Source organism: Heterodontus francisci, chromosome 26 (assembly GCF_036365525.1).
Source record: "Heterodontus francisci isolate sHetFra1 chromosome 26, sHetFra1.hap1, whole genome shotgun sequence".
NCBI classification, from domain to species: domain Eukaryota; kingdom Metazoa; phylum Chordata; class Chondrichthyes; order Heterodontiformes; family Heterodontidae; genus Heterodontus; species Heterodontus francisci.
The window spans coordinates 76,031,153-76,056,189 of NC_090396.1; the positions used below are offsets into that span (position 1 = coordinate 76,031,153).

Genomic DNA, 25,037 nt, shown 5'->3' on the forward strand with positions numbered 1-25,037 from the left:
TACCTAAACTTTTATGGGTTTCAAGTGCCATTTTCGTAAGATCCTTGGACTGCTCAAATATTATCAGCATTATAAAGTTCTCATGAGTCAATCTATTGTGATGCAGCACCAATGTTTGAGAGAGATGCATGGTGGATCAGATGCATTTTATCATGGTTGTGTAGATTTGGTGAGTGGATTGGTGGGGGTCACCTTCATTACCCTTTTGGACGTGCTAGCCGTTGCTGCCTGGCTTCAGTTAAGGCACTGTCATTAGCTTATATGCCTCCTGTGTTGGTCCATTTCTTCCAAAGAGTAGGGTTTGGGGACAAGGGTTGGGATTCATTCCTCACTGCAAAGTATTTCCACTGCCACTGAGCCCTTACTCACCAATACTTCACCCTTATATTATAGAGCTTGAAAGGTCAGAGCCACGTTTGGGAGGACAGAGTGTATGATGGTAATGTAGAGCTTGGTGTTTTACCATTTACGACAGTCGCCTTCCCAAGATCGTGCTGTATGGAGCTGACCATGGGTAAAAGGAACAGAGGGCCCCCATGCAAACTTTCAAGGACTCCCTGAAGAAGTCCCTCTCTGTGTGCCACATCGACCATCACCAGTGGGAAGCGCAGGCCATAGATCGTTATGCCTGGAGGTGTCACATCAAGAGGGCTACAGACACCTTTGAGACTGAGCGAAGAACCAGCATGAAAGAGAAAAGGAGAAGGATAGTTCCAATTGCCCCCAGCAACGGCTACACCTTCATTTGTACCCGCTGTGGGAGAATCTGCAGGTCACAGATAGGCCTGACTAGCCATCAGCAGGTCTGCAACCGATGAGTACAACCTTCCCAAAATCTTCATCCACGAAGAAATGCCAAGAGGGTGTTTACCATTGCCATGATCGGCACAACATGAAAGTGTCTCTGAACTGCAGTGACTGTGCTACATTCTAGATTGTGCCACCAACATTAATGCTTATTGAAGCTCAACAGTATAACATTGCAACCACCAGAATGGGTGTCAAGGAGAGAAGTAGAAATTCTATGATTCCACACTTCCACAGAGTAAAAACCAGTGAACAGCAGAGAGTTTCTTTCAAACTGGAAAAGCAGCAGCAACTGCCAGAACTTTCTTCTTTAAATGCTTTTTAAAAAAAGTGTTTATTTGAATCAACTGTTAAAGAACGATGGGGCCCTATTGATTAGTAGACAAAGCAGCTAATTCACAAAGCTGCAGCTCAGTCGCTGCTGTAAATGGAGGACAATAGCTACACTGTGTGGGCTATTTACAGTACTTCTCACAACAATCAAGAATTATACATCAATGGGACACGTCCCTATGAGAATCAGGATGCATGGCCTCTCCCTGGAACCCACCACTCAAATCACCTCCTAGGACAATGGATGAGGGAGATAGGTCAAAGCGACATAGCCAAAGACAGCAACTCCAAATTAACAGGACCAGGGTTTAATATGGGCAGGACACCCCTCTTCCCCCTCCTGCCCAACCTTAATCAAATTGCTTCGACTATTCAAGAGGTGTTACTCTCTATGTACACATAACTACAACAACTACCCAACACCACCGCCTGCAAGTTCCCCTCCAACCCACACGCCATCCTGACTTGGAACTATAATCGCCGTTCCTTCACTGTCACTGGGTCAGAATTCTGGAACTAACAGCACTGTGGATGTACCTACACAATGTAGACTGCAGCGATTCAAGACAGATCACTACCACCTTCTCACTTCTCATGGGAAATTAGGGATAAGAAACAAATTGCCAGCAATGCTCACATCCCATGAAAGAATAAAAATGTATTTACTATCCCCCCTCATGCACTTTGCAATGAAAGCCCACAGAAGCTTCAGAAAGACATCACCCATCTATAGGCAAATTATTCAAAATGTAATTTCAAATAAAGAAAATGTATTCAGCAAGGTCACCCATTCATCTAGGATAAAATAATTTGACAGTTAACAAGCCAGGCCCAGGTGCAGAGGAACAGTTCATGGGAGGAACTCACCACCACACCCTACATGTATCAGTATGGTAGTGTGGTCAGACTGTCCCAAAAAGCAATGCTGAGCCTATAAACAATCAAACATAGCCTTTCTGAACTCTTTCACCCTCTCCTCCCCCTCCCATCCCAAATTCAGACAAGTTCTACTCAATATCAAGTCAGGAATTACACAATCTTTTAAAAACCTCTCAAGAAATCAGAGAGGATGTGTGCGGGCATTCTACTATATCATTCTATAGGGTTTCATTAACACCCAGAGGCTCCCTCCTGCCATGAAACAACCCACAGTGGAGGGGGTGGGTAACTGCTTCAGCCAGGTCTCAGCTCGTCCCAATCCTGTAACCAAGGAATAATCTTTTCCAACCACCCTCCTCTCTGCAGAAAGGTGTTCCTGTCAGACTGAAGGCCATGGACCCGTGTTACCCTGAGTGAAACAATAAGCTCACATGCTGAATGTCTATTCAGTCCAACTGTCACAGTGACAAACATTCATTCAAAAAACTCAAACCTCCCTCACCCATGATTTGATAAAAGAAACAAATCTCCCTTCAGCTGCCCGCAAAGCCAAGATATGCATCAAGAATTATCCTCTTCTCTTCAAACTAATGCAACTGCCCTGTGAATAGAAACTGACAAACAGAGTCTGATATTCAAAGTGTAATTTCATGAACATATTAAAACAAGGATTAACCACTAGATCTTTAATCTTAAAATCCAAATACCAAAGTTCCACCTGCTTATTAACCCTTCTCTCACACAGTAGAGACACCTTCAATGTCCAAATACTTCTCTATGTATAGAGTTCTGAAGAGTCCGACCAGTAACATCAACCTATTTTGTACTACATGTACTAATTGACCTACTGTGTACAGTCAGATAAGAGCAGGCCATCCAGCCCCTCAAGCTTGTTTTGCCATCCTCTTAGCTTGTCTGCTCAACTCCATTTTTATTTCTATTTCTGTCAGAGTCAGCTTAGTTCATTTGGTAGCACTCTCATGTCCAAGTTAGAAGATTGGGAGCCCCTCTCCAGGACCCGAGCTCTTCGGTGAAGTCCGGATACACCTGCATCGTCGAGGCTATCAGATGAGATGTTAAACTGAAGCTCCATCTGCCTGCTCAGGCGGTGTTTAAAATCTCATGGCATTATTGTAAGAGGTGATATCTTGGCTAACATTACTCTCAACCAACACCACACACTTCAACTGATCATCACACTGATTTTAGAACTTGCTGTGTACTGACAATTTTGCATAAAAAGTTACATTGTGGATTTAAGATCATCAGCACAAGATCTAGAGAGATGAGGAGAATAGTGGAGAGAGCTTTCTTCTTTTTCTTTGGCCTCCTTGTCTCGCGAGACAATGGATAAGCACCTGGAGGTGGTCAGTGGTTTGTGAAGCAGCGCCTGGAGTGGTTTTAAAGGCCAATTCTAGAGTGGCAGACTCTTTCACAGGCGCTGCAGATAAAATTGGTTGTCAGGGCTGTTACACAGTTGGTTCTCTCCTTGCTCTTCTGTCTTTTTTCCTGCCAACAGCTAAGTCTCTTCGACTCGTCACTCTTGAGCCCCGCCTTTATGGCTGCCCACCAACTCTGTAACTAACCCCGTGCTGCACCTGACCTGGGAGTGTTTGATGGGACAGTGCAGAGGGAGCTTTAGAGTCAGAGAGAGATACAGCACTGAAACAGGCCCTTCGGCCCACTGAGTCTGTGCCGACCAACAACCACCCATTTATATTAATCCTACATTAATCCCATATTCCCTACCACATCCCCATCATTCTCCTACCACCTACCTATACTAGCAGCAATTAACAATGGCCAATTTACCTATCAACCTGTAAGTCTTTGACTGTTGGAGGAAACCGAAGCACCCGACGGAAACCCACGTGGTCACAGGGAGAACTTGCAAACTCCACACATGCAGTAGCCAGAACCGAACCTGGGTCGGTGGAGCTGTGAGGCTGCGGTGTTAACCACTGCGCCGCCCTTACTCTGTATCTAACCCCGTGCTGTACATGCCCTGTATTTAAACCCATCATTGGTACCAGCTTTGCTCAAGTGAAGACAACCAAATCCCCGAGACAACAGCCAACAGCTCACAAGATTTTCACCCTCCCCTTCCAAATGGCACCAGTAATCACCGAGGCTCATTTACAGGAATCGATGCCAACTGCTTTGCAACTTGTTAATGAGATGCGCTTTTGTGATCTGTGTGATATCCACCTTGTAACAATTAATTAACACATCCCTCTTGCATTCATTAAGCTTATTTGTTGACAGAAACAACCTTTCCATGAGGGAATTAACCTTTGTGGCACAAAGCGAATACTGGCAATACACTCCCTTTTTTGCAAAAACTATTAAGTGCTATGTTGTGATTTTTCCACTCATCATCACTGAATGTTACCAAACTGAAGAACAGGGTTTTCTGAACATATTCCCTCCCCTTGATTTTTAAAAGTAAATATTTAATTGCACAATAACATTCTTGGACAAGATTCATGTGTTTTTTTTTCTGACTGGGTCAGCCTGTCATAGTGGTAGTGGCAGTGAGGGTCTAGACACAAAGCTGCCACTGTCTCCACACCCCATCACCCCGAGAGATCAGGAAACACAGGAGCTTAATGGGGGGGGGGGGGGGGGGGCGACACTGGTAACAATTCGGCATCTCACCATTCCAGAGCGCCGGGCCTTAGTGCAATACCACCTTAAACTTTCTAATAGTACCCTCACTAGCACCACTACCTCAAAATACCCATCCTTCAATCTCCCTCAGCCTATCCTTGCAAATGCTATCCCATCTCTAATCGCCCTTTCCTCTCCAACGTCTTTGAACGGTGTTACTTTCCAATCTTGTGCTCATCTTTCCCGCAACTCCCAATTCGTTAAATTGCATTTGCATGCCACCATAGCACTGAAACCTTGATGCCCTCTTCCCCCATGCACATTCTTATTCTCATCCCAACCCCATCCCCAACAACACCGCTATGAACCTATATTTTATAAACTTTTAATGTAAAGAAACGCCACAAAGCATTTCACAAATATGTATAAGGAACATTGACACTAGGTCAGAAAGAGAGAAATGAGGAGGGCAACCACGAGTTTGGTGAAAGAGGTGTGTCGGAACAAAGAAGAGTACAGCACAGGAACAGGCCATTCGGCCCTCCAAGCCTGCGCCGATCTTGATGCCTGCCTAAACTAAAACCTTCTGCATTTCCGGGGACCGTATCCCTCTATTCCCTTCCTATTCATGCATTTGTCAAGATGCCTCTTAAACGTCATTGCCGTACCTGCTTCCACCACCTCCCCCGGCAGCAGGTTCCAGGCACTCACCACCCTCTGTGTAAAGAACTTGCCTCGCACATCCCCTCTAAACTTTGCCCCCCTCACCTTAAACCTATGTCCCCCAGTAACTGACTCTTCCACCCTGTGAAAAAGCTTCTGACTATCCACTCTGTCCATGCCGCTCATAACTTTGTAAACCTCTATCATGTCACCCCTCCACCTCCGTCGTTCCAGTGAAAACAATCCGAGTTTATCCAACCTCTCCTCATAGCTAATGCCCTCCAGACCAGGCAACATCCTGGTAAACCTCTTCTGTACCCTCTCCAAAGCCTCCATGTCCTTCTGGCAGTGTGGCGACCAGAATTGCACACAATATTCTAAGTGTGGCCTAACTAAAGTTCTGTACGGCTGCAGCATGACTTGCCAATTTTTATACTCTATGCCCCGACCGATGAAGGCAAGCATGCCGTATGCCTTCTTGACTACCTTATCCACCTGTGTTGCCACTTTCAGTGACCTGTGGACCTGTACGCCCAGATCTCTCTGCCTGTCAATACTCCTAAGGATTCTGCCATTTACTGTATACTTCCCACCTGCATTAGATCTTCCAAAATGCATTACCTCACATTTGTCCGGATTAAACTCCATCTGCCATTTCTCCGCCCAAGTCTCTAACCGATCTATATCCTGCTGTATCCTCTGACAATCCTCATCATTATCCGCAACTCCGCCAACCTTTGTGTCATCCGCAAACATATTAATCAGACCAGCTACATTTTCCTCCAAATCATTTATATATACTACAAAGAGCAAAGGTGCCAGCACTGATCCCTGCGGAACACCACTAGTCACAGCCCTCCATTCAGAAAAGCACCCTTCCACTGCTACCCTCTGTCTTCTGTGACTCAGCCAGTTCTGTATCCATCTTGCCAGCTCACCTCTGATCCCGTGTGACTTCACCTTTTGTACCAGTCTGCCATGAGGGACCTTGTCAAAGCTTTACTGAAGTCCATATTGATAACATCCACTGCCCTTCCTTCATCAATCATCTTTGTCACTTCCTCAAAAATCACAATCAAATTAGTGAGACACGACCTCCCCTTCACAAAACCATGCTGCCTCTCGCTAATAAGTTTGTTTGTTTCCAAATGGGAGTAAATCCTGTCCCGAAGAATCCTCTCTAATAATTTCCCTACCACTGATGTAAGGTTCACTGGCCTATAATTTCCTGGATTATCTTTGCTACCCTTCTTAAACAAAGGAACAACATTGACTATTCTCCAGTCCTCTGGGACCTCACCTGTAGCCAATGAGGATGTAAAGATTTCTGTCAAGGCCCCAGCAATTTCTTCTCTTGCCTCCCTTAGTATTCTGGGGTAGATCCCATCAGGCCCTGGGGACTTATCTACCTTAATGCTTTGCAAGACACCCAACGCCTCCTCCTTTTTGATAATGAGATGACAGACTATCTACACTCCCTTCCCTAGGCTCATCATCCACCAAGTCCTCTTTGGTGAATACTGATGCAAAGTACTCATTTAGTACCTCGCCCATTTCCTCTGGCTCCACACATAGATTCCCTCCTCTGTCCTTGAGTGGGGGGTTTTTTTTTCAAAAAAGGAGGGATTTAGATCAGCAATTCTAGAGTAGGAACGAGGCAACTGAACACATTGCAACCAATCGCAGTCAGTTGGACAAATACAGTTTTTAAAAATTCTTTTCATGGGACGTGGGCTTCACTGCCAAGGCCAGTATTGGTCACCCATCCCTAACTGCCCTTTACAATTGAGTGGCTTGCTAGGCCATTTCAGAGGGCAGTTAAAACTCAACCACATTGCCATGGGTCTGAAGTCACATATAGGGCAGACCAGGTAAGGACGGCAGATTTCCTTCCTTACATAATGGGTTTTTAATGACATGGTGCCATGAAACTATTTCGGAGGTTAGCTGTCAATTCCAGATTTTTATTAATTAATTGAATTTAAATTCCATAGCTGCCATGGTGGGATTTGAACCCACACACAAGGCATTAACCTGGGCCTCCAGATTACTAGTGCAGTGACCTCATCGCTAGACCATTGCCTGCCCCTGCGACGATTTGCTCTGTAGGAGACACTAAGGTAACAACCAAAACAGTAACTCCTTCATCATTCCTAAAGAAATATACAAATGGTTCCAAAGTAGACCAATGGTGAGCATAAGAGAGGTGGTTTCTGAAACTAATTAACCTTCTCTGTTCTCCTTCGAGCAGGTAAAGGTAATTATTTGCCTTCATACTGATATCCTGTAAAAAAAAAACTGAGGATAAGTCACACATTCAGGTAACTGCAGAGAAATTTTCACAGGTAAAAAAGGTTTTATTCTGGACACACAATACATGTGTACACGTGTGTATATAACATATAAAATATAAATTGATGCAGATATCTTTTGAGGAATTCCCTCTTCAGCATACTGGGACACAAGGGATCAATTCTACATGAAACATAAGCTCCCAGACTATAAAAGTGAATGGATTGCAAAGCGTCAGTAATGTTAACCACTCTCTGCCTCCAACATTTAAGATTGTAAATTGAATGAGTACAGTTCCTCTTTAGGTGATGAAAACAGGCCTCAGCAGGATACCACACACTTAAAGCACGCCCACAAACACCAGTAGTACTGTCACGTAACACGTAGCAAATGGAAAGCGTGCTTAGCTTCTGTTTGCAGATGCCTTGTATCATAAATGAAAAAGGGCCGTAAATTAATTGAAAAATGAAGCTCAATGTTCCATAAATTACTTCAAACTTTGGGAGGTGATATCATCTAATCACATGGCTTTAACATGTTTCACTGAAGAATCTATACTTTTTTTTTATTCATTCATTTTTTATCTATTCGTGGGATGTGGGTGTTGCTGGCAAGGCCAGTATTTATTTCCCATCCCTAATTGCCCTTGAGAAGGTGGTGGTGAGCTGCCTTCTTGAACCGCTGCAGTCGTTGAGGTGTAGATACATCAATAGTGCTGTTAGGGAGTTCCAGGATTTTAACCCAGCGACAGTGAAGGAACGGCGATATAGTTCCAAGTCAGGATGGTGTGTGACTTGGAGGGGAACTTGCAGGTGGTGATGTTCCCATGCATCTGCTGCCCTTGTCCTAGTTGGTGGAGATTGTGGGTTTGGAAGGTGCTGTATATGGAGCCTTGCTGCGTTGCTGTTGTGCATCTTGTAGATGGTACACACTGCTGCTGCAGTGGTGGAGGGAGTGAATGCTGAAGCTGGTGGAGAGGGTGCCAATCAAGCGGACTGCTTTGTCCTGGATGGTGTCGAGCTTCTTGAGTGTTGTTGGAGCTGCACCCATCCAGGCAAGTGGAGATTATTCCATCACACTCCTGACTTGTAGATGATGAACAGGCTTTGGGGAGTCAGGAGGTGTGTTACTCCGTAGAATTCCCAGCCTCTGACCTGCATTATGTGGCTGGTCCAGTTCAGTTTCTGGTCAATGGTATGGGGGATTCAGTGACAGTAATGGCATTGAACATCAAGCTCGACACCATCCAGGACAAAGCAGCCCGCTTGATTGACGCCCCATCCACAAACATTCACTCCCTCCACCACCAAAGCACAATGTGTACCATCTGCAAGATGCACTGCAGTAACGCACCAAGGCTCCAAACCCACCACCTCTACCACCTAGAAGGACAAGGTTAGCAAATGCATGGGAACACCACTACTTGCAAGTTCCCCTCCAAGCCACACACCATCCTGACTTGGAACCATATCGCTGTTCCTTCATTGTCACTGGGCCAAAATCCTGGAACTCCCTCCCTAACAGCACTGTGGGTGTACCTACTCCAAATGCTGCTGTTCAAGAAAGCTCCTCACCACCCCTTAAGGGCAATTAGGGATGGGCAATAAATGCTAGCCAGAGATGCCCACATTCATGAATGAATAATAAAAAAAAAACAAGTCTTCAGTGCTATTGCCAGAATGTTGTCAGTGGCCATAGACTTTGCCAGTATCCAGTGTCTTAAGCTGTTTCTTGATATCACGTGGAGTGAATTGGATTGACTGAAGACTGGCATCTGTCATGCAAGGAACCTCAGGAGGAGGCTGAGGTGGATCATCCACTCGGCACTTCTATCTGAAGATGGATGCAAATGCTACAGCCTTGTCTTTTGCATGGATGTGCTGGGCTCCCCCATCATTATGGATGGGATATTTGTGGAGCCTCCTCCTCCTGTTAGTTGTTTAATTGTCCACCAATATTCGCGACTGGATGTGGCAGGACCGCAGAGCTTAGATCTGACCCGATGGTTGTGGGATTGCTTAGATCTGTCTATAGCATGCTGCTTCCTCTGTTTAGCATGCAAGTACTTATCTTGTAGCTTCACAAGGCTGACATCTCTCGTTTCGGAATGCTTGGTCCTGGCATGCCCTCCTGCACTCTTCATTGAACCGGGATTGATCACCTAGCTTGATGGTAATGGTAGAGTGGGGGATATGCTGGGCCATGAGGTTACAAATTGTGGCTGAATACAATTCTGCTGCTGCTGATGACCCACAGCACCTCACAGCTTTGAGTTGCTAGCTCTGTTCAAAATTTATCACCTTCACCTTCACCTTCCCCTCCCTCCTCTCTCCCCACCGTCCCCCCTCTCTCCCTTCCCCCCTCTCCTCCCCCTCTCCTCCTCCCACCCCCCCTCTCCTCTCCCTCTCCTCCTCCCACTCCTCCTCCCTCTCCTCCTCCCACCCCCCCTCTCCTCCTCCCACCCCCCCTCTCCTCCTCCCACCCCCCCTCTCCTCCTCCCACCCCCCCTCTCCTCCTCCCCTTCCCACCCCCCTCTCCATCCCACCCCCCTCTCCTCTCCTCCTCCCCTCCCCCTCTCCATCCCATCATCCCCTCCCCCTCTCCATCCCATCATCCCCTCCCCCTCTCCATCCCATCATCCCCTCCCCCTCTCCATCCCATCATCCCCCTCTCCATCCCATCATCCCCTCTCCATCCCATCATCCCCTCTCCATCCCATCATCCCCTCTCCATCCCATCATCCCCTCTCCATCCCATCATCCCCTCTCCATCCCATCATCCCCTCTCCATCCCATCATCCCCTCTCCATCCCTCCCCCTCTCCATCCCACCCCCCTCTCCTCTCCCCCCCTCTCCATCCCACCCCCCCTCTCCCTCTCCATCCCTCCCCCTCTCCATCCCACCCCCCTCTCCATCCCACCCCCCTCTCCCCCCCTCTCCATCCCACCCCCCTCTCCCCCCCTCTCCATCCCACCCCCCTCTCCCCCCCTCTCCATCCCACCCCCCTCTCCCCCCCTCTCCATCCCACCCCCCTCTCCCTCTCCATCCCACCCCCCCTCTCCCTCTCCATCCCACCCCCCCTCTCCCTCTCCCTCTCACCCCCCCTCTCCCTCTCCATCCCACCCCCCCTCTCCCTCCATCCCACCCCCCCTCTCCCTCTCCATCCCACCCCCCCTCTCCCTCCCCCTCTCACCCCCCCTCTCCCTCCCCCTCTCACCCCCCCTCTCCCTCCCCCTCTCACCCCCCTCCCCCTCCCCCTCTCACCCCCCTCCCCCTCTCCATCCCTCCCCCCTCTCCTCTCCCCCCCTCCCCTCTCCCCCCCTCTCCATCCCACCCCCCTCTCCCTCTCCATCCCACCCCCCCTCTCCCTCTCCATCCCACCCCCCTCCCCCTCTCACCCCCCCTCTCCCTCTCCATCCCACCCCCCCTCTCCCTCTCCATCCCACCCCCCTCCCCCTCTCACCCCCCTCCCCCTCTCACCCCCCTCCCCCTCTCACCCCCCTCCCCCTCTCCCTCTCACCCCCCCTCTCCCTCTCACCCCCCTCTCACCCCCCCTCTCCCTCTCCATCCCACCCCCCTCTCCCTCTCCATCCCACCCCCCCTCTCCCTCTCCATCCCACCCCCCCTCTCCCTCTCCATCCCACCCCCCTCCCCCTCTCCATCCCACCCCCCTCCCTCTCCATCCCACCCCCCTCCCCCTCTCACCCCCCTCCCCCTCTCACCCCCCCTCTCCCTCTCACCCCCCCTCTCCCTCTCACCCCCCTCCTCCCTCTCCATCCCACCCCCCTCCCCCTCTCACCCCCCCTCTCCCTCTCCATCCCACCCCCCTCCCCCTCTCACCCCCCCTCTCCCTCTCCATCCCACCCCCCTCCCCCTCTCACCCCCCCTCTCCCTCTCCATCCCACCCCCCTCCCCCTCTCACCCCCCTCCCCCTCTCACCCCCCCTCTCCCTCTCCATCCCACCCCCCTCCCCCTCTCACCCCCCCTCTCCCTCTCCATCCCACCCCCCTCCCCCTCTCACCCCCCCTCTCCCTCTCCATCCCACCCCCCTCCCCCTCTCACCCCCCCTCTCCCTCTCCATCCCACCCCCCTCCCCCTCTCACCCCCCCTCTCCCTCTCCATCCCACCCCCCTCCCCCTCTCACCCCCCCTCTCCCTCTCCATCCCACCCCCCTCCCCCTCTCACCCCCCCTCTCCCTCTCCATCCCACCCCCCTCCCCCTCTCACCCCCCCTCTCCCTCTCCATCCCACCCCCCTCCCCCTCTCACCCCCCCTCTCCCTCTCCATCCCACCCCCCTCCCCCTCTCACCCCCCCTCTCCCTCTCCATCCCACCCCCCTCCCCCTCTCACCCCCCCTCTCCCTCTCCATCCCACCCCCCTCCCCCTCTCACCCCCCCTCTCCCTCTCCATCCCACCCCCCTCCCCCTCTCACCCCCCTCCCCCTCTCACCCCCCCTCTCCCTCTCCATCCCACCCCCCTCCCCCTCTCACCCCCCCTCTCCCTCTCCATCCCACCCCCCTCCCCCTCTCACCCCCCCTCTCCCTCTCCATCCCACCCCCCTCCCCCTCTCACCCCCCCTCTCCCTCTCCATCCCACCCCCCTCCCCCTCTCACCCCCCCTCTCCCTCTCCATCCCACCCCCCTCCCCCTCTCACCCCCCTCCCCCTCTCACCCCCCCTCTCCCTCTCCATCCCACCCCCCTCCCCCTCTCACCCCCCCTCTCCCTCTCCATCCCACCCCCCTCCCCCTCTCACCCCCCTCCCCCTCTCACCCCCCCTCTCCCTCTCCATCCCACCCCCCTCCCCCTCTCACCCCCCCTCTCCCTCTCCATCCCACCCCCCTCCCCCTCTCAATCCCACCCCCCTCCCCCTCTCACCCCCCCTCTCCCTCTCCATCCCACCCCCCTCCCCCTCTCACCCCCCCTCTCCCTCTCCATCCCCCCCCCTCTCCCTCTCCATCCCACCCCCCTCCCCCTCTCACCCCCCCCTCTCCCTCTCCATCCCACCCCCCTCCTCTCCTCCCCTCCCCCATCCCATCCCATCCCACTCCCCTCCCTCTCCTAACCGCCACTCTGAGGAGGCAGCGAGCGGGAACAGCCGCTTGCCGGGGTTCGCGCGGACGATCGGAAACTCCTACCTGATCGGAGAGATGGGGTTGAAATGTCCCATGGCGACTCCAGGCCCGGACGCCCCGCCTGCCCACCTTCTGAAGATGAGACCCATCCAGACACGGCTCCCCGGCTTCGGTAGCTGTTCCACCGGCACTGCGCATGTCCAGATCGGGCACCGGGCGCGCCTGCGCCGCGGCGGCGGCGGCAGTACCGAGCATGCGCGCCAGCAACAGCCAGTCTGTGCTGCCGCCATCTTGGTGATGGAGCCATTGCTGTTGGAGGACTCAGGTATCAACTCACTCACTGCTTCCCTTTATTTATCTGTTCTCTTTTAATTCATCTCACTGTCTTGTAAGCAAAAGCAACTTATATTTATACAGCACCTTTAACATAATAAAACGTCCCAAGGTGCTTCACAGAAGCATTATGAAACAAAATATGACACCTAGCCACTCATTAGGTCAGAAAACCAAAAGCTTGGTCAAAGAGTTAGGTTTTAAGGAGTGTCTTAATGGAGTAAAGTGAGGTGGGAGTTGTAAGGAGGGTATTCCAAAACTTAGAACCTAGGCAACCATCAGTGGTGAAGATAGTAAAATGGGGGATGCACTATTGGCCAGAATTAAATGAGTTCAGATATCTCAGAGGGTTGTGGGGCTGGAGGAGATTACAGAGATAGGGAGGGGGTGAGGCAATGGAGGGATCTGAAAACAAGGATTATAATTTTAAAATAAAAACAAGAAATGCTGGAACCACTCAGCAGGTCTGGCAGCATCTGTGGAAAGAGAAGCAGAGTTAACGTTTCAGGTCAGTGACCCTTCTTCGGAACTGACAAATATTAAAAATGTCACAGGTTATAAGCAATAGTTGCTTATAACCTGTGACATTTTTAATATTTGTCAGTTCCGAAGAAGGGTCACTGACCCTTAGATTGTAGATAGATTCTGTAGATAGATTCTTGATAAGCAAGGGGGTGGAAAGTTATCAGGGGTAGGTGGAAATGTGGAGTAATCAGTTCAGCCATAAACTTACTGAGTGGCCTACTCCTGCTCCTAATTCATATGTTTGTATCTACACCACATGGACTGCAGCGGTTCACCTTCTCAAAGGCAATTAGGGCTTGGCAATAAATGCTGGCCTTTCTAGCAACACTCACATCCCGTGATTGAATAAATACATAAAAGGTGCCTTTAATGTAGAAAAATGTTCCAAGGATCTTCACAGGTGTGTAATCAGACAAAAAAAGATATTGGGAACAGTGACCAATAGCTGGTCAAAGTGGTAGGTATAAAGGAGGGTCTTAAATGACAAGGAAGAGGTTTAGAATGGAATTTCAGAGTGTGGTGCATAAACAGTTGGAAACATGGCAAAACAGGGCTGCCTGTTTGACCAAATGTTTGATCATCTGTCCTAATATCTCCTTATGTAGCTTGGTGTCAAATTTTGTTTGATAATGCTCTTTTGAAGTGCTTTGGAATTTTTATGACATTAAAGATGCTATTGTTAAAGTTATGCTAAAGTTTTTGTTGAGCAAGGCCATTAATGGATTTAAAGGAAATAACTTGCACTTGTACATTGCCTTACATGATCTCAGGATGTCCTAAAGTGCTCTACAGCTAATGAAGCATTTATGAAGTAACTCTGTTGTAGGAAACACAGCAGACAATCTGCAAGGTTCCACAAACAGCAATTAGATAAATGATCAGATAATCTGCTCTCCTGATGTTGGTTAAGTGATAACTATTTAGCAGGGCACTGGGAGAAATCCCTTGCTCTTCTTCAAATAGTGCCGTGGAATCTTTCACATTCATCTGAGGTGGCACATGGTTGAAAGTCTCATCTGAAATAAGGCATTCTCTCACCATTCATTCTCTCAGAGCTGGATTGAAGTATCAACCTAGATTATATACTCAGCCTCTGGGGTGAAATTTGCACCTATGTTCTTCTAGCTCGGTGACAACTGAGCCAAGGCTGATACCTAACAGCAAGATAAGAATTCTTTGCCACAAACTATTGTTGAAACACAGCCCATAGATTATTTGAAAAGGGATTAGATATTTGCTTGAAAAAGAGGACTGTAAAAGAGTTTTATGGGGAGTGAGCGAGAGAGTGGAATTATATGTCGAGAAAAACACTGGTGCCGACTTGATTGACAGAACGGCTTGTTTCTGTGCTGTATCATTTTAATGATCCCAACTGGGAGGGATCATTAAGCAATTGTAGGAAGTCTGTTTAGTGATTGGCCTCCCCTGTGTAATTACAGAATGCCACATATAGCTTGAGGGGATTGAAGAGCTCAGCTGGTATTTAGTTATTTAAATTCCAGACCGCACAGGAGTAAACTGTCCCTATTACACAGAAACCAGTCTGTCAGATCTACAGATTCGCATTTAGAATCTCGTAAATACCTTATTAACCTATGCTCTGCTGAATAAATAGCAATTCTCTACAGTTAAACAGTTAACTTCACCTTGCTAAAGTAACAGTTAACACTCAGCAGAAGCCTACAATAACAGTGCAGGAGAGTAGGGGCGTTAAACCTGATCCCACCACTCTGTGATATTATTTGCTCCATCAACTGACAATAATGTAGGCTGGAGTCGGGTAGGATGAGAACTCATGAGCATTTAAGGTGAGGGGATGCTGTTAACTTCATGCTACTTTTCGAGAACGATGCAAGGACAGGAAGGTGGGAGGCTGGTCCTGCTCTACTCCATTTCACGCCTTTCTGCTCCTTCCCTATGCAATCCCTTTCAATATTAGCAGTTTACTGATTTTGCTACACTTTTGTAGAACTGGTCAGGAAAGAAGCCCATTTGCTTTTAGGTTTTCAGTGAAGGTCAGTAACTTGGAGGTACAGGAGTCTTGTGATTGAGGTACTGGAATAGCATCCCAGGACCAGTTGATTCACTAATGTACTTCAGGGTAGGGGCCTGCAACCCCATACTTCCTCTACACAGTCTGGCCTACATGTAACTGCAGTCCCCCATTACATGGTTGACACGTCATGCCCTTAGAGCCACCCAGTCTTAAACAATTACTGTAAAAGTTCAATAATAAACAGAAAATCGATGGGCCCATTGGTAATGACTTAGGCATTGTATAGACCTAGGTGTCAGCTGTGGCTCATTAGGTAGCACTCACCTTTGAATCAGAAGGTTATGGATTCAAGTCCCACTGTGAGACTTTCGCCCATAATCCAGGCTGACACTCCCAGTGCAGTACTAAGGGAATGCTGCACAGTTGGGGGTGCTCTCTTTTGGATGAGATGTTAAACCCAGGCCCCATCTGCCCTCCTCAGGTGGATGTAAACAAATGTCACAGCACTTTTCGAAGAAGTGCAGGAGAATTCTCCTGGGCAACAGCCCATCTAAATTTTTTTCATTGTGCCTGGCCTCTTCACAGCACCTTTACATTATTTGCACAGTTGTGCATGCATAGTATCTTAAAGGGGACAACTTGTGAGCTGCTTACACAACTGCATGCTCACGCTGGTTACACGGAACCTTGCTCCCCTGTGTCCTGGCCAAGTTTTATCTCTCAACCAACATCACTAAATCTGTTCATCATTCATCATCACATTGCTGTTTGTGAAACCTTTGTGTGCAAATTGGTGGCCACATTTCCAACAGTACAACAGTGACTACACTTCCAAAGTGACTACATTTCCAAAATTCCTAATTAGCTGGAAGGCACTATATAAATATTAGAATTAGAACATTACAGCGCAGTACAGGCCCTTCGGCCCTCGATGTTGCGCCGACCTGTGAAACCATCTGACCTACACTATTCCATTTTCATCCATATGTCTATCCAATGACCACTTAAATGCCCTTAAAGTTGGCGAGTCTACTACTGTTGCAGTACTATAAATCTTTTCTTTTTCATATACGATTAAGGCAATCTCAGCTCATTGATGCTCTGCCAAAACCACTTAGCGCCAGACCTTAACACAGCCTTAATCCAGAAAAAGATATAAATGCTGAGTGCCGGAGGAGAGTTGGGAATAGCTGCCCTGGAAATCAAGGGAAACCTGGGAGGGGAGGGGGGGAGGGGAGAGGAGGTAGGGGGAGGATGGAGGAGGAGGAGGAGGATGGGGGAGGGGAGGGGAGGGGGAGGATGGGGGAGGGGTGGGAGGGGGAGAGGGAGAGCGGGGAGGACGGGGGAGGGGGAAGGGGTTAGTTGTGCGGTGACAGGTTCTCTTCCTGGACAGACATTAACAAACCATATGGTCACTTTTACAAATTGCCTGATTTATTAACTTCACAGGTTGCTGTGGTAGTCCTTAATATCAGAGCCCAATTCTTACGCGACTGAACCTGATGATAAAAGCTAAGCCATGAGTCTAACTGCGTCACCCTGAAGATGTGGGCAATTCTGGTAAGGCCACGTTTATTACCCATGTGTGATGCCGTGAGAAGGTGGTGTTGGTCACTGTTCTGCTTGCCCATTTTAGAGGGCACTAAGAAGCAACCACTTGGAATGGACTCGACTCACAGACACTCACTGACCTGCTGAACATTTCCAGTATTTTTTGTTTTGGTTTTAATTTCAACATCTGCAGTTTATTGCTTTTTGTTGCTGGAGAATGTGGTGTGTTATGAGAAGGCTTTGGCCTTGACTCCGTGGCTCAGCAGCACAGGATCTGCAGGTTTTTTGTGTTTCACAGGGTCAGTTTCATGAGGCACATGGTCACAGTTACCCTAGCTGTACTTAACTGTTAATATACAAATGAAAGGAAGCATAAGAACATTGGCTTGGAATAGAAGTGGATGGAATGTTGGGGGGATACAGACTTGATACTAAGGCAAGAGGGAGATGAATTTGAGTGTTCATTACTTGAATAAAAACATGTGCATGAACTTGAGTCTTCATCTCTTATTGTGTAGATCATGAATTTCCCACTTCATGGCCGCCTTTTCATCTCTGAGCTCACTGCGTCATCTCCTACTCTTCTATCTTTTCTTTAGCCCCTATTTTAACCTACTCAACCAGGTAGGAATTAATCAGGTTCAGGTTGGACATTCATTTTACACCCCGTCTGGTTTTACTCGTCATCGAAGTGAAAAACTAACACTCCTTCAGTTTTCTTATCCTCTTACAAACCACGGATTTTTAAAATCAAAACTTACTCTATTTTCTTGATTACGCTCCTGTGCAATGCCTTGGAATGTTTTATTACATTAAAGATGCTATATAAATACAAGTTGCTTTTGTTGGACAGCAGGGGAGTTCTCCTGGCCAATATTGGCCAATATTTATCTCTCAATCACAAAAACAGATTATCTGGTCGTTATCACATTGTTACTTGCTGTGTTCAAATTGGCTGCTGTGTTTCCTACATTACAACAGTGACTGCACATCAAAAAATGTACTTCAATTGCTGTAAAGTGTTTTGGGATGTCCTAAGGCTGTGAAAGGTGGTAAGGTGGTATTATATATAAATATATATATATATATATACATTCCATTCCAGAAGAACTCTGGGAACACACATCAAAGCTGCAGTACTGGATACTTCCAACAAGGTCATTGGACCCAGCACCAAGAAGAATAGGGACTGGTTTGATGAAAATGACAAGGAAATTCGAGATCTGCTAAAAATAAAAAGGTCAGCTCATCAGGCTCACCTGGCCAGCCAAGAGAAAAAGACAGCCTACTGTCAAGCGTGCAGCACCCTTCAATGTAAACTGAGGAACATCCAAAACGACTGGTGGATCACACTTGTGGGAATAAAACTCAACTGTACGCTGATACTGGCGACATAAGAAGTTTGTATGAAGCACTAAAATTTGTCTATGGACCAGCACATCAAATCCAAAACCCCTTGAAGAGCACCGATGGTAAGACCCTCCACACCGATAAGGAGTCAGTCCTGGATTGCTGGTCGGAGCACTTTGAAACTCTCTACAGTGCCAAGTGCACAGTGCATGATACTGCTATCAATCGCATCCCACAACGGCCTGTCAAAGAACAACTGGATGAGAATCCAACTATGGGCGGGAAACTGCGACCGCCATCAACCAGATGAAGAACAACAAAGTCTCCGAAGTCGATGGAATTCCACGCGAAGCCTTGAAGCATGGTGGCCCTGCCCCATACACCAAGCTCCATGAGTTTTTCACAGCCTGCTGGGACCAGGACAGCATTCCACGGGATCTTTGTGATGCTGTTATCATCAGTTTGTACAAAAACAAAGGAGAAAAATCAGACTGCTCTAACTATCATGGGATCACCCTCCTTTCTATTGCTGGGAAGATCCTGGCTAGAATACTTCTGAACAGGCTTGTGCCTACCATTGCGGAAGAAAACCTCCCAGAGAGCCAGTGTGGTTTCAGAGCAAACAGAGACATCACAGGCATGGTATTTGCACTCAGGCAATTACAAGAAAAATGTTGTGAGCAAAACAAAGGCCTGTATGTCACTTCCTTAGATCTCACCAAGGCATTCGACACTGTGAGCAGAGATGGACTTTGGAAAATCCTTGAAAAACTTGGATGCCCACCCAGGTTCCTGGTGAAGCAGTTTCATGAAAATCAGTACAGACAAGTCAAACAAAACAGCGACCTCTCAAGTCCCTTCCGTATCTCCAATGGCGTGAAGCAGAGATGTGTGCTGGCCCTGACCTTATTCACCATCCCTTTCAGCATGATGCTGCAGCAGGCAACGTAAGACCTTAAGGAGGGAGTTTACGTATGCTTCCGCACTGAGGGAGGCCTTTTCAACCTCGGGCGTCTTCAGGTTCACACAAAGACACAAATAAAACTCATCTGTGAACTTCTTTTCGTTCTTTTCGCCGATGACTATGCTCTCCTGGCCCACAGTCAGTCAGATTTGCAACATATAATGACACATTTTTCCAAGGCAGCACAACTCTTCGGACTAAAAATCAGTTTAAATAAAACTGAAGTCCTGCATCAGGCTGCACCCCAAGAAGAATATAGGCCACCAAGCATTGGCAGCGAGGGAACCGAGCTGAATACTGCCAAGCAATTTACTTATTTGGGGGGTGTCATCTTATTTGATGCCACCATAGACAAGGAAATGGACAACGGGCTCTCGAAAGCAAACAGTACATTCGGCAGACTCCACAAACGAGTGTGGAGCAATCACAGCCTCAGAACACAGACCAAACTCAAAATGTACAAAGCCATCGTCCTCACCACCCTTCTGTATGGCATCGAGTCATGGGTCCTATACAGCAGTCATGTACGCCTTCTACAGCGCTGCCTCCGCAGCATCCTCAAGATCTGCTGGCAGGACCGCATCACAAACATTGAAGTCCTGGAAACAGCCAACATCACCAGCTTCGAGGCCACCCTCCTGCAAAGCCAACTGTGTTGGGCGGGTCACGTTGCCCGGATGGGCGACGGTCGCCTGCCAAAGATCGTGTTGTATGGAGAGCTGACCACTGGTAAAAGGAACAGAAGGGTCCCATGCAAACGTTTCAAGGACTCGACCATCGCCAGTGGGAAGCGCAGGCCATAGATCATGATGCCTGGAGATGCTACATTAGGAGGGCTACAGACATCTTTGAGACTGAGCGAAGAACCAGCATGAAAGAGAAAAGGAGGAGATGGATAGATTCATTTGCCCCCAGAAGTGACGACACCTTCACTTGTACCCATTGTGGGAGAATCTGCCGGTCACGGATAGGCCTGACTAGCCACCAGCAGGTCTGCAACCGATGACTGCAACCTTCCCAAAATCTTCATCCGTGAAGAAATGCCAAGAGATATAGAATCATAGAGACATAGAGTTTTACAGCATAGAAACAGGCCCTTCGGCCCAAAGTGCCTGCGCCGACCATAAAGCACCCGTCCAAACTAATCCTATTTCCCCGCACTTGGCCCGTAGCCTTATATGCTTTGGCGTTAGAGTGTTCATCTAAATACTTCTTAAATGTCGTGAGTGTTCCTGCCTCTACCACCACTTACAACAGTGTGTTCCAGATTCCAACCACCCTCTGGGTGAAAACAATTCTTCCTCAAATCCCCTCTAAACCTTCTGCCCCTTACCATAAATCTATATACCCTGGTTATTGACCTCTCTGCTAAGGGAAAAAGTTTCTTCCTGTCTATCCTATCAATGCCCCTCATAATTTTGTATACCTCAATCAGGTTCCCCCTCAGCCTTCTCCGCTCCAAGGAAAACAACCCCAGCCTATCCAGTCTCTCTTCATAACTGAAAAGCTCTAGTCCAGGCAACATGTTTAGTTTGGTTTAGTTTAGTTTAGAGATACAGCACTGAAACAGGCCCTTTGGCCCACCGAGTCTGTGCCGACCTTCCCACATCCTGGTGAATCTCCTCTGCACCCTCTCCATTGCAATCACATCCTTCCTATAGTGTGGTGCCCAGAACTGTACACAGTACTCCAGCTGTGGCCTAACTAGTGTTTTATACAGCTCCATCATAACCTCCCTGCTCTTATATTCTATGCCTCGGCTAATAAAGACAAGTATCCCATATGCCTTCCTAACCACCTTATTTACCTGTGCTGCTGCCTTCAGTGATCTATGGACAAGCACCCCAAGGTCCCTCTGACCCTCTGTTCTCCCTAGGATCCTACCATCCATCGTATATTCCATTGCCTTGTTAGACCTCCCAAAGTGTATCACCTCACACTTCTCAGGATTAAACTCCATTTGCCACAGCTCTGCCCATCTTACCAGCCCATCTATATCATCCTGTAATCTAAGGCTTTCCTCCTCACTATTTACAACACCACCAATTTTAGTGTTGTCTGCAAACTTACTGAACCTCCTATATTCACATCTAAAGCATTAATGTACACTACAAACAGTAAGGGTCCCAGCACCGATCACTGCGGTACCCCACTGGTCACAGGCTTCCACTCACAAAAACAACCCTCGACCATCACCCTCTGCCTTCTGCCACTAAGCCAATTTTGAATACAATTTGCCAAATTACCCTGGATCCCATGGGCTCTTACTTTCTTAACCAATCTCCCGTGCGGGACCTTATCAAAAGCCTTACTGACGTCCATGTAGACTACATCAATTGCTTTACCCTCATTTACACCTCTAGTCACCCCCTCAAAAAATAGAATAAAATTTGTTAGACACGATCTCCCCCGACAAAGCCATGCTGACTATCCCTGATTAATCCCTGCCTCTCCAAGTGGAGATTAATCCTGTCCCTCAGAATTTTTTCCAATAGTTTCCCTACCACTGACATTAGACTCACTGGTCTATAATTAACTGGTTTATCCCTGCTATCCTTCTTGAATAATGGTACCGCATTCGCTGTCCTCCAGTCCTCAGGTACATCTCCTGTGGCCAGAGAGGATCTAAACATCTGTATCAGAGCCCCCGCTATCTCCTCCCTTGCCTCACGTAGCAGCCTGGGATATATCTCATCTGGGCCTGGGGATTTATCCACCTTTAAGCTCGCTAATACAGCTAATACTTCCCCCTTTTCAATGCTAATTTGATCAAGTATATCACAATCCCCCTCCCTGATCACTACACCTACATTGTCCCTCTCCATAGTGAACACAGATGAAAAGTAATCGTTCAAAACCTCCCCTCTGTCCTCCAGCTCCACACACAGATTGCCTCTTTGATCCCTAATGGGCCCCACTTTTTCCCTGGTTATCTTCTTGCCCCTAACATACTTATAAAACACCTTGGGATTTTCCTTTATCTTGTCTGCCAGTGTTTTTTCATGCCCCTTCTTCGCTCTCCTAATTACTTTTCTAAGTACCCCCCTATACTTTCTATACTCCTCTAGGGCCTCCGCTGTTTTCAGCACTCTGAATCTGCCATACGCCTCCTTTTTTTTCTTATCCAATTCTCTATATCCCTTGACATCCAGGGTTCCCTTGACCTGTTGCTCCTACTCTTCACCTTTACAGGAACATGCTGCACCTGAACCCTCACAATTTCCCCTCTAAATGACTATCACTGGTCTGATATAGACTTTCCTATAAGAAGCTGCTCCCAGTTCACTTTGGCCAGATCCTGTTTTATCATATTGAAATCTGCCTTCCCCAATTCAGTTCTCTTATTTACAGTCCCTCTATGTCCTTTTCCATAACAACCTTAAATCTTAGAGTTATGGTCACTATCCCCAAAATGCCCCCCCACTGACACTTCTACCACTTGTCTGGCTTCATTCCCAAGGGTTAAGTCCAGTACCGCCCCTCCTCTTGTAGGACTCTCTACGTACTGGCTCAAAAAGCTCTCCTGAATGCACTTGAAAAATTCCGCCCCCTTTAAGCTTTTTGCACTAATACTATCCCCTTTAATATAGGGGAAGTTGAGATCCCCTACTATTATTACCCTATTACTTATGCATCTCTCTGAGACTTGCCTGCATATCTGCTCCTCTATCACTGCCTGACTGTTTGGAGGCCTGTAGTACACCCCCAGCCAAGTGATAGCCTCATTTTTGTTTTTAAGTTCTACCCATATGGCCTCATTTGAGGAACTTTCTAAGATATTATCCCTCCTTACTGCAGTAATTGACTCCTTGATCAACAGTGCACTGCCACCTCCACTTTTATCCCCTCCTCTATCACATCTGAAGATTCTATATCCTGGAATATTGAGCTGCCAGTCCTGCCCTTCCCTCAACCATGTCTCAGTGATAACAATAATGTCATATTCCCATACGTTAATCAATGCCCTCAATTCATCTGCCTTACTAGTAAGACTCCTTGCCTTAAAATAGATACAATCCAGCCTTGCATTATTCGCTTGAGACTTAACAAGTCTACATTTACTCTGCCCTGCAGACTGACTTAGCTTCACGCTTATATTTGATTGTACATCACCCCTTACTGTACCTCCACTCTGTATCCCATCCCCCTGCCAAATTAGTTTAAACTGCGCCCCCTCCCCCCCCACAACAGCACTAGCAAACCCTCAGCAAGGATGTTGGTCCCATTCCCGTTCAGGTGCAACCCATCCATCTTCTACAGATCCCACCTTCGCCAGAAACAGGCCCAATGATCTAGGAAGCTAAAGCTCTCCCTCCTGCACCATCTCCCCAACCATGCATTCATCTGCTCTAACCTCCTATTCATATACTCACTAGCCCGTGGCACTGGAAGAAACCCAGAGATTACAACCTTTGAGGTCCTACTTTTTAATCTTCTGCCTAGCTCCCTAAATTCTTTTTGCAGGACCTTATCCCTCTTTCTACCTATGTCATTGGTACCAACGTGGACCATGACCTCCGGCTGTGCACCCTCACCCTCCAGAATACTTTGTAGCCACTCAGTGATATCCAAGACCCTTGCACCAGGGAGGCAACATACCATCCTGGAATCACGTCTGCGACCACAGAAACACCTATCTGTTCCTCTAAACATAGACTCCCCTACCACTATTGCCGTCTTTTCCCTTTTTCTCCATCCCAGCACAGCTGAGTCAGCCAGGACATTCCGGTCATGACTCTCGGTGTATTTTCCAGAGGGACCCTCTCTCTCATCGGTACTCAGGACTGAATATGTGAATATATATATACACATAATTTCCTGATTTGCCTCATTTTCTCTCCTATTATTCTCAACCTTGGTGGTGTTCTGCATTATGGATCTTTCACCCCAGGCTCTCAATGAAAATGTTGGAGATTTAATTACACAAGGGCTGTTGAAGAAGTGGGGATGACAGAGGAGAAAATTCCTGAATTGCGGAAAGGAGCAGCTGCAGTTCAAACTGGTCGAGACTCAAAAATAACTGTGCTTAGCTTGAAAGGGTAATTGGGCCAATAACACACAGTAGTCAGCACTTGGGATGCAGTTAGTTGCTCTGGATCAGCTTCCTGAAGCATTCATATGCAGCAGTATCTTTGCTGGGCAATATATTTCCTAGAATAAAAGGCTCCTCCGTTTAACATTGTACAATCCAACGATTCATGAAATCTTTATGTAGAAAGCTCTTTTCCTTTGACTATATCTAAGAAGCCGACTTGCTGCTCCTGTTCCTTTTTGTTTGTGTGCAAAACATGATTTCCACTGCTTCCAGACCAAAAGCTGTATTGATATTTAGAATTAAAAGTATAAAGTGAGAGATTAAGACTTTTTCATGCAAGGAAGTGTTAGAATTTGGAATATATTACTGCAAGCAATATTGAAGCTCAGTGAATTGTGACATTTAAGACAAAATTGGACAAATTGTTGAAAGAGTCAAATATAAAAGATGTAGGGAACTAGCATTGAAGTAGATGCGGCACAGTGGCGCAGTGGTTAGCACCGCAGCCTCACAGCTCCAGGGACCCGGGTTCGATTCCGGGTACTGCCTGTGTGGAGTTTGCAAGTTCTCCCTGTGTCTGCGTGGGTTTTCTCCGGGTGCTCCGGTTTCCTCCCACAAGCCAAAAGACT

At 48.0% G+C, this 25,037-nt stretch overlaps 1 protein-coding gene across 1 annotated transcript in view; it reads right to left on the reverse strand.

Annotated features, from left to right (window-relative positions):
- Window positions 1-12,835, reverse strand: part of LOC137384479 (monocyte to macrophage differentiation factor-like) — a 46,805-nt gene extending 33,970 nt beyond the window's left edge. Inside the window, exon 1 of the mRNA XM_068058616.1 lies at window positions 12,718-12,835. Within this exon, the coding sequence (XP_067914717.1) occupies window positions 12,718-12,803 (86 nt within the window). The 5' untranslated portion in view covers window positions 12,804-12,835. The remainder of the gene's footprint in view (window positions 1-12,717) is intronic.
- Window positions 12,836-25,037: the final 12,202 nt, after the last annotated feature.